The sequence below is a fragment of the Xiphophorus couchianus genome, chromosome 7, assembly GCF_001444195.1.
Source record: "Xiphophorus couchianus chromosome 7, X_couchianus-1.0, whole genome shotgun sequence".
NCBI lineage: Eukaryota > Metazoa > Chordata > Actinopteri > Cyprinodontiformes > Poeciliidae > Xiphophorus > Xiphophorus couchianus.
In genome coordinates this window covers 26,911,686-26,922,094 of record NC_040234.1, presented here as the reverse complement: position 1 = coordinate 26,922,094, position 10,409 = coordinate 26,911,686, and the positions used below count along the sequence as shown (strand labels likewise).

Genomic DNA, 10,409 nt, shown 5'->3' with positions numbered 1-10,409 from the left:
TAAGACAGCAATATAACGGCAGGTAACCATGGCAACTGGGGACAATTTAAATGTATGCCACAGTGTTAATAAACAAATAATCCTTCTTATTTGAGCACATTCTGCTTGGAAAAACAAGGAGATCAGGAAAATGTTCCACAAAAAAAACTCCAACTGTTGGTAAAAATGGTTATAATGGTCCTCTATAGGTCACATACAAGTTTACACACACACACACACACACACACACACACCCCAACGCATCCTGTGTGTAACCCAAAGTGAAGTGTGGGTTAGGTTTGCACAGTGCACAATGTAAATCATTCTCCCACTACCACAAAAACTAATATTTACAGTTTTCCTTTTTTTTTTTTCCAGTCTTGAGGTTACAGCCAATCAGCATCATAGCAAAACTAAATGGCGCTCATGATGGATTGGTTACTTTTGGAATGCCAGCCCATAGCATGTCAAGTAGCATTGTGGCTAGGTATTTCAGCTTCCCTAACTGCATTTTCCTTCTGAACATTTTACATCGATTAGGAAAATATTGACAAATTTCTTGCAAATTATCTGAAGTTGTGTTCCACTGAAATATCTGCAGATAGGAGAATCCGACAACCGTAAATAAAGAGGTGTCCACTGTATGTGTCGGGTTCTGGGTCCTTTTTTCCTTTTTGTGTTTCTTTTCCCCTCTTCCTGGGGTGAGCCTGTAGCATCACCGTGGCCCACTGGATGGAGCCAGAGGCTGTCTACCTGGGAGGCGAGCCCAGGGGTTTTACGCACCTGGCGGTCATCATCTCATCATCCTCTGGAGGTTAAAGAAGCTGACTGCCAGCACTTCGACGCCGGAGTGTTTTACCTGCTTGGTAAACTGAGCCCCTCGGAGCTAGTCCTCTGAGCTTTTTTCCTCTAAGTAACTCTTCGTTGTCTTATGTGCTCTTCAGGAATTGTTTACTCCTTGAGACGATTTGGATTCTCCAGAGTGGCTACTCAGCTGTTAATGAACAAAAAGCCACAATGGTAACAGAAGCAACTAGAAACTGACAAAAGTAGTAAAAAAACTTGTTTACTGACAAACTGATGAAAGTCAGACACTGTTTTTAAATTGTGGCTCAATTAAAATGATCATATCTAAAATCAAACCAAATATTCCTACTGCCATGAAACCAGATTGTTCCTCATCAATAATATTATTTAGCTCTGCTTTCAATCTTTTAGCAAAGATGAGTATAAAAATCTTAACATCATTGTTTAATAGACTAACGGGTCTATATTTTCTATATTAAGTATATCTATTATTGGTTTTGGAATCAATTTAATCAAGCCTTGGCGAATAGTAAGGAGAAGCTCTTCCTTTATTATTGTTTCCTCAAACATTACTTTCATGAATGGGGACATGAATCAGTAAAATACTTATTGAATTCGCTTGTTAAGCCATCATTCCCAAGGGATTTATTTTGTTTCATACCACAAATAGCTTCTTTGATTTCTTTTAGGCTAATTTCTTGATAACAAAATGTCACAAAGGAATGGTCAATAACATGGGGATCCTCATTTTGGCCCCTAAGGAATAAATTCAAGCTTGCATCATTTTCTGCTGAAAACTCCTTATTCATTTGGGAGGACAGAGTTTGAATCGTTCTTGGTTGACTCCACCCCTGAAGCCATCTTTGACATTAGAGACCATTAGGGCTCTAATTTTTGCCATTAGAGATCATAAGTTCTCTAATGGCAAAAATTCAAATACAATAAAAATAATAATAGACAGCCATCAGGTTCACTGGAGTACTCAAACCCCTCCACCACGTTAAGGTGACGATTCCCCGGAGGGGTCCTCGGCGAACCCCATCAAATTGATCATGAAACCAATTTGATGACATCCCCCATCCTGAGCAAGCATATAGCGACAGTGGAGAGGAAATCTCAGTTTGAGCTGAGAGAAACCTCCAGCAGAACCAGACTCAGGACGGGCAGCCGTCTGCCTCGACTGGCCGAAGAAAAAGATGATAGGAAAGAGACACAAACACAAAGACAGGGACCTGCAGAAACACAAAACACAAAGTTAGCAAGAATATTGATACATGATGCGTGTGTAAGTCACAAGATACAAAATTAAAGAGAAAACTCAACTGTGCATGACAAGGATGGGAAGAAATCCAGCAGCAGAGCAGCACACAGTGGAGGGGTGAAGAGAGGGATGGCACAGAAAAAACAGCTAGCTCCAGATCCAAAGCATCATAACCTGTAAATAGTTAATGCAAGACACACAAACACAGGACAACAAACATAACCCAGGCAACATCCTCCAGGACCCAGAACTATTAACAACCAGAGTAGACAAACAACCATGAGAAAAAACCAGGCCAAATACCCCAACTAAGACGACCAGCCACGAGAGCCCACACAACCATAGACAGTGCCCAATGGTTGCCAAGAGCATAACCCCTCTCCCACCCCCCCGGTCGCCCCCACCCCCAACCCCACCGCCCCAACCCAATTATATAAAAAATATTAACATTCTGTTACAAATGTTCAATTTAGTTGTATCCATCCATCCATCCATCAATCCATTTTCTTTTGCTTATCTGGGTTTGCTTGCAGATAATGTCCTCTTTACTGTAGACACTGCACCAATCTGCCTATTGATCGCCTGCTCCACTTTTCCCTCAGTTGTGAACAAAATCCCACAATATTTAAACTTCTCTGACACCGGTCATACAGTGACCTAACAAGACACTGATCCCGATCCTAGCTGCTTCACACCCGGCTGCGAACTGCTCCAGCGAAGGCTGTAGGTCACGCCCTGATGAAGACAATAGGACAACATCGTCTGCAAATAGCAGAGACACAATCCTAACGCCACCAAAACGGATACCTCAACTCCACAGAAGGACCAAAAGATTCTGTCCATAAAAGTTAGAAACAGAATATGGGCAACCTTTGCGGAGGCCAACTTTCACCAGAAGCAAGCCCGACTTACTGCCGGCAATGAAGACCAAGCTCAGACACCGGTCATACAGTGATCTAACAGGTCACCGATCCTCATCCTGGCTGCTTCACACTCGGCTGAGAACTGCTCCAGCGAAGGCTGTAGGTCACGCCCTGATGAAGACAATAGGACCACATCGTCTGCAACTAGCAGAGACACAATCCTAAGGCCACCAAAACGGATACCTCAACTCCACAGAAGGACCTAGGGATTCTGTCCAGAATCCAGGATCTGGGCAACCTTTGCGGAGGCCAACTCTCACCAGAAACAAGCCCGATTTACTGCCGGCAATGCAGACCAAGCTCTGACACCCACTGGGAGAGCCTAGCAAACCTCCCACAGGGTTCCCAGAGGAACACAGTCGAACGCCTTTTCCAAGTCCGCAAAGCAGATGTAGACTGGCTGAGCGAACTTCCATGCACCCTCTAAGAGCCTGTTGTGGGTGTAGAGCTGGTCCAGTATTCCACGACCAGGATGAAGACCTGAATCCAAAGTTTAACTATCCAACGGACCCTCCTCTCCAGAACCACTGAATAGACCTTACCAGGGAGGCATAAGAGTGTGATCCGACTGTATTTGGAATACACTCTGCAGTCCCCCTTTTTGAACAGGGGAACCACCACCCCGGACTGCCAATCCAGGGGAAATGCCCCTGATGTCCATGCAATGTTGCAGTCATGTCTACCAACACAACCCCACAATATCCAGAGCATTAAGGAAATTGTGTTTCTGCCCCGGCGACCACATGAGGTGCATGCCTACATATCTATAATTTAGTTGTAGTTATAATAAAATGCAGGCACATGTAGTCCAGATATGCAAAATATGTATGAATGAAATGGATGTCTACACTGTTGAAATTTTAAACCCCTGTTTTGTACCCTAATTCTTTCTTCTGCTTCTAATTTTTACCCATTAACAAATGATTGTTTTCTACTCACAAAGGTTTTTGTGGGTAGAAAAACTTGTCTGTCAATTAATTTAATTAATTGGCAGGCATTTTGAAAAATAACAATTTTCCAAAAGAAATGTAATAATTTGAGTCTCAAAACTTACCTCTGTCCATACTTACCCTCTATCCATCCTCTTTCTCCACCTCTTCATTAAGCGATCTCTCCGTGGACTCTGACGTTGTAGAGGCAGGTGTACTTTGTGTGGCCCCAGTTACTGTTTATCTGTAGCTTTATGGAGCTAAAGGCCATTTTTTCATGGCTCTGTAATGATAAAATGATGTATTAGTTTAATATAGTACAGTAGAGCTAAGAGGGAGTTTATTAGAGGCAAAATAGTTTGAGATTTCAAAGCATTGCAAGAGCACCACCAACATTGCTTCAATGTTTTCCCATTTTGTCATACGTCCACAAATGTTCATGTATTTAATTGGTATTTTATGTAATAGTCCAACACAAAGAAGCATATAATTGTGAAGTGGAAGGTGATGAGGGTGATCTTCATCAGCTGATGGAAATAGCTATAAATACAGATCAGTCCTGGAAGAAAACCTGCAGAAGACTTAAAGTGAAACTCATCCCCGAATCAACTTTTTATTTGCTGACAAACTGTCTAAATATGTTATTTGGCATTCTATCTAAATAGATAGCATGTTCTGTGCAAAAGGACATTTTTTGTGCAAATCTTTCAGCTGGGCATTAATTTGCCTAAAATCATCTCATTACTGGTCTCATCGTCATCGGTCAATCGGCTCTTAGGGAATGAAATTTTTCTGTTGGTTGCAGCAGTGGGGCTTGGTACAATTTTGTCATTAAGGTAACCAAAGCACAGCGCCCCTAAAACCGGTGGCACTCAGGAGTTGTTGCCAGCGTTACCATGGCGATTGGTAAGCATTGACCGATAGCATTATTCAGTTTTACAAATGTGTGATTTGTTTGCAATGTGGACACAGAATGGGATGGGTCTCCTCTGCTCTGAGTGTTGGTGAGGGTTTGGTGTTGAGGATGACTGTATGAGACCAGCTGAGGAAGCCGGAGAAGCTTCTGGCAGCTAATGGCCGCTCTTGTTGCTCGCTCAGGGCAGACAAGCTGTCTGCAGCCGAGCAACAGAGAGTTATTGCCATTAAAGTCTCCAACAACAGAGAAAAAGACTCTCTAGATTTACCACTAACTGTTTTGAGAAAACGTCCCTAGACCAGCCTGAAAAATCTAGAAATATCGCGACAAAGTGGATACGTTTACCACAGCGCTTCTTTCGCCAGATTACAGCCCCACTCACTCCCTCCGCTCAGCACTCATCCCCACACTCAACAGTGTCTCTTGTCCCGCCCACTTTGATGCTATTTTTCAAAATTTGCCAGGGGTCAAGGGGTAAGTTACACTTTAAACACTGGGTCAGAGGTTAAACCTTCCACCCTAAACACAGAGCCAGCAATATAATGGGAAGGTTTAGATCAAGCACCTCATACTCAAAGTCCAGACCTAAATACAAAACAGAATCTGGCAAGGTTTTAAAAATTACATTTTTAGATGCTCCATATTCAAACTGACTGAGCGTGAGCTTTTTTTTTCTTGTATAATTTTCTTTCTTGTTCACAAATATGAGCTTCTTTCTGTTTGCATGTTTTTCTGATCAAGTCCCAATAGAATACGATGAAGTTTATATTTTTAACATGAAAACACTGAAAAGTTCAATGGATATAAATATGTTGCAAATGATTAAGTAAAGTAGCAATAAAAAAAAAGCAACTGGGATAAACATACCGGTAGCTCAAAGGTCTGAAGCGAATCTCCATCCTGCTCATAGATAAAAGTTCCCAGATGAGTCCACTCCTGTTCAGGTTCCCTCATTCCCTGCAAAACAAAATTAGACAAATATTCTTATAAATATGTCTGAAAGTTAGACTGAGTGTTGCTGTTTAATATTCAGATACTTGTGGCTTACATAGACAGAAAACTCCTTGGGAGCACTCCAGATGTTACCAGTCGGGGACAACATTTTAGGCAGGTGACCCAAGGTGACGTGACTGATAAGGACTCTGTGGGACAGGGCGATGGCTAAATGTCCCTGGGAACCTTCAAAAGCCCAGCACTCTCCTGGATTTAGGTGAGTCCTCCCCTGAAGAGAAAACCAGTTCAAAGTTTCAGTGGGATGTTAAAATGATAAACAAAAAACCTTCTAACTGTTACATCACATACAAACACCATTCTGCTTCGTATTCATGTTGCATTATGATTGCAGTTCAGTTCATACCTGGATGACAATGTCTGGGTGGATAAATGGCTCTTCTAGTGCAAACCCAAACCAACCGCATCTTTGTAGTTGGCCAGGATGTGCGGCTAATGGCCTCCACTGTAAAACCTTTGCTCCTGTTTTCAAACACACACAGAAAGTGAATTAAAACCATCTAAGCTTAGAACATTCAGTCAGATTTATGATAGCAATGACTTACCTTGTGATTTCAGAGCAAAGTTGGGCAACAAATCTGCCGATGGAAGAAGGTAGTCCATCTTATTCTGCAGGACTATCAGTACATCCTTCACTTCCTGTATTTGTCTTCCTTTATCTTCACATCCTGGGACCGAAACCTAAACACAATTGAAGTTAGATGTTGGGTCATATCACTAAAGAGGACATTCATATATGGGTTTTGATTAACAGAAAGCTTACTGTGTTTATGGTGGGGGGTGAAGAAACCAGAGGGTCCATGGAAAGAGGAGCAATAATGCAGGCAAATCCTGACAAATGAGGAGAAATGAGAAGAAGGTGGCAGGATTAGTGACACTGTTTTCAGACTAAAAACTCTCTACAAAACTTAGAAATATCGGTGCTTGGCTGTTTGTAGAAGAAAATCATTTACCATAAAACAAGACAAGAAATATGACGCTGACAAAACAACGTTTCAGCGTGAACTTCAATAGGTCCTCATTGCTGCAGCTGCTGCTGCTGCTGCTGCTGCAGCTGATGTTTCCTGAAGACGTCTCTTTTGTTGCTGCGTGGTTATACCGACGGTATGTCCACTTCCTGTTCAGCCAAGGTAGAACAAATACAAATATGTAAACAGATTCATAGATCCTAAGATTATTGAGTAAAATATGCAAAGTCATTTTTGCAAAAATATTCACTTCCCTTGAACTTTTTCACATCTTGTTTTTAATGACCCTTTACTTAACCAGGAAGTCACCATTGAGAATAAGAATCTATTATTCAAGGGAGACTTGGGTTATAATTCAACGTTATCACATTACAAACACAAACTTTGTACATTTTTTATCAGTCATACTTAGTTCTACATCTCTTTTGATCTGAGTTTGCTATTTTAATTTATGTACAGTATTATTTTCCTATGCTGTAAATTAGCCCTTCCTGCACAGCCTCTTATTTTTATTTTTCCCATCATATATTTTTAAGTTAGTTTGAATTTGCATTCAAACTAAGGTCTAAAAAATAGACTAAAGACTTTATAATATCAAAGTGAAAACTAATCTATATAAAAATAATAGCAACAAACAAAAATATTTTACCTAAAGAAAGTGGCTGCATAAATATTCATGCTTTTTAAAAGTGACTGACCTAATTCAACAAAGGTCCAGCCAACATTAAAGTTTTTTTTGTTTTGTTTTTTTGTCACAATCCAAATTTTGTTGTACATTATTTATTTCAAAAGTAATAAAACAGTAAAACATTCAAGGGGATAAATACTTTTTACAGTCACTGAACACTGAATTCCTCCACTGTGTCTATTCCTAACTGAATCCTAATTAGTGACATCAGAAGGCAGTTGTGATGTATGTATGGAACATACATCACAATCATAATTTAGATGCATCACAATTGGAAGGCTGAAAAATAAACTGCTACAGAAATTTGTCAAAAAAATAACAATTTCTTTCTTATTTGCTAAATTGCTAAATAGTACACATGAGTTTGTGGTTTTTACATGAAAAGAAGTAAAAAGTTCAAAGGGGAAGAAATATTTTTGCCATGTCTTGAATTTAATACTTCTGTTGATTCTGTTTACCTGATGCTGGTCTCATGATAAGAGATCGTTGGTTTTCCATCAGCTCCATAGTAACCATTTAGCACCAGTCGAACACTTCTTCTCAAAATGTCTAAACCAAAACAGAGGCATGGAAAGTTGGTCAGTGACTTTAACACAAAGCAGATCAAACATATGACAAGATCACATAACTTTTGATCAGTTTCAGCGTCCTAAAACCATTCATGAAATTTAAAACTATCATTTATTTGAACTTTATTCCCCTGCAAATCAAAGGATTATTTCTGGAAATTATCACAGTCATTGATCTTCAAATGAAATAACTTTAAACAGCTTTTCAATTTTTCCAGATTTGATTCTTGTCACCATTATCAAACGTGGAAAAAAAAAAAAATGTTAATTTTTTTTTTTTTTCTTCTATCTTTGCATACGACTGAAAACAAACTGTTCCGTCTTAAATTAAAATTTAACTTTAAACAGCTTTTAAATCTACAGTTGGAGAAAATTTGTCAAGATTTGGACCTTCTGTTTTGGTCATTTCAAACAAATTGTCAAATATACAAGACTAAAAACAATCTTTTTTATATTTTTGCATAAAACAGAAAACAAACTATTCAATTTTAAATGATAAAAACTTATTTCTCATTTATTGAATGTTTAGAGCCAAACCAGTCACGGTGTTATTTCTGACAATTATCACAGTCAGTGATCTTCACATTTTCACATGAAATCACTTTGAACAAAAAAGCTTTAAGTCAACTGTTGGGGCCAATTTTTCCAGATTTCTTCCATCTCACCTTTATCAAACATGCAAAAAAACTAAAAAACAACAGTCCTGATATCTTGAATCTTTACATAAAACAAGAAGCAAAACTATTCCATCTTAAACTGAAAAAACTTTTTTCTAACCAACAATCTTCATTAACAGATCACTAATAATTCTGTCAAACCAAAAATAATATCTTTCCAAAATTGTGATCAAGTTATCCTTGATAAATATTCAAAGAAAATACTTACGTTTCATTCTTGTATTTTTACAGTATTTCAGTTGAAATGTAGTAAAAGTCTCTTGAACTCTTGAACGTGTCTCTTCTCTGAAATCCACAAGCACAAATGAGAAAATTCAGTTAAAAATTTCTCCTTTGATGAAAAAACTCCAAGACGCTTGTGATGTATGTTTCATACATTCATACAAGTTCCATAGATGTGATGTCAGCATCAGCAAACACAATGGAATTTCTGTGTTGATTTAACATAATGCAGCTTTAAATACATAAAATGACTAAAATCCTGCTTAGTTAATAAGTTCATTAATTTGTATGTACAAACATATGAGACAACTAGTCAATATTGAAATTACAGTAGTACTTTATATTTAGTGCAGTTCAGAATTCTTCTGAACTTCTACTTATTGAAACTTAGGTCCAAAGATACAGTAGCAGTTCATTTGTACTTCAACAACGGACCTCTAAATAAAAACTACTGAACGTGACAAGTCTAGCACAATAAAGTTCTGTTATTAAAATGTAATTCATAGTGAACAAACATACTGCATAAGTTCCAGAAAACTGTTGCAGCAAACAGTTGCCACACTAAATGATGTCATCAAACACCAACCAATCAGGCTCACTTCTATCTAATGACGTAAGCTAGAATGAGCTGCCGTATTTTCCGGACTATAGAGCGCACCATACTATAAGCCGCACCTACAATTTTTGGAGTTTTTTAAAACTGGAAGCGTACATATATAAACCTCACCGGGTTATAAGCCGCTGATATCTCCACCGCTCTCAAGGACACACCGGAGGGCAGCGTAATAAATCTGCTATTAAGGACGCAGCCTTGCCTTTAGTATAATTTAATAAACTCAATTTTCATTTAATCAGAAAATCCTTGTGGGGTCTCCTTTAATGTTACCCCACCAAACGAGCCTGGTGGACGTAACATAATCAATAGTTAATTTTGTTGTCAGTTAATTGAACGGATGGATGTAACGTCCCACATTGCAAATCTTGTGACACAATACAAAAAATGTTTCCTAAAGAGAAAAGGATTCAGGATTTCAAGAGTAAATAAAAACTTTCTGCTCAGTCCAGTGAAGGAGAAAAAACGAAGTGGAGGAAAAACATTGTCATCCCTTATGTGGCTGGAGAATATTTTCCTTGTGCAATATTTCAGTCCTTTTAAACCCAACACTCAAACTAAAACTGGTTCATACAAAGAATAAAACACCCAATCAAAGCCTCAGTGGTGATGAATTTCTCCTCTGTCAGCAACAAACACCACAAGAGCTGGAGTTGGAGCACAAACTAGCTTCTTCCCTCTGAGCTGAGGTTTAAAGAGGCAACGATACTAACAGAAACAGATGGAAGAACTCTTTGTAGCAATCAGGATCCTAAATTTGCAAGCTTTCAAACACACTTCATTGCTAATGTCGTGTGTTTGTAATTATGAATTGGTGGTTGATGTGCTCTTATGTTGTGGTGCATG

The 10,409-nt window shown here is 38.9% G+C and overlaps 1 protein-coding gene and 1 long non-coding RNA gene across 2 annotated transcripts; both read right to left on the bottom strand.

Annotated features, from left to right (window-relative positions):
* Window positions 1–1,569: 1,569 nt before the first annotated feature.
* On the bottom strand, window positions 1,570–2,405 carry LOC114148395 (uncharacterized). The gene is made up of 2 exons (XR_003596271.1): window positions 2,110–2,405; window positions 1,570–2,018 (listed from the first exon to the last, which is right to left on the bottom strand). It is a non-coding gene; the product is annotated as an uncharacterized LOC114148395 (long non-coding RNA).
* A 616-nt stretch (window positions 2,406–3,021) lies between these two features.
* LOC114147546 (sperm-associated antigen 4 protein-like) lies at window positions 3,022–9,015 on the bottom strand. The gene is made up of 10 exons (XM_028022023.1): window positions 8,937–9,015; window positions 7,941–8,031; window positions 6,780–6,943; window positions 6,590–6,657; window positions 6,372–6,507; window positions 6,173–6,288; window positions 5,864–6,037; window positions 5,683–5,772; window positions 3,302–3,418; window positions 3,022–3,081 (listed from the first exon to the last, which is right to left on the bottom strand). The coding sequence occupies exons 1-10, from the start codon at window positions 8,941–8,943 to the stop codon at window positions 3,022–3,024; spliced, it is 1,023 nt and encodes a 340-aa protein (XP_027877824.1). The 5' UTR covers window positions 8,944–9,015.
* Window positions 9,016–10,409: the final 1,394 nt, after the last annotated feature.

Coding starts and splice junctions, on each gene's coding strand:
- LOC114147546 (XM_028022023.1), bottom strand. Junction 6,944..7,940: donor TATCATGAGACCAGCATCAG/GTAAACAGAATC, acceptor TTGGCTGAACAG/GAAGTGGACATACCGTCGGT. Junction 6,038..6,172: donor ACCCAGACATTGTCATCCAG/GTATGAACTGAA, acceptor TTTTCTCTTCAG/GGGAGGACTCACCTAAATCC.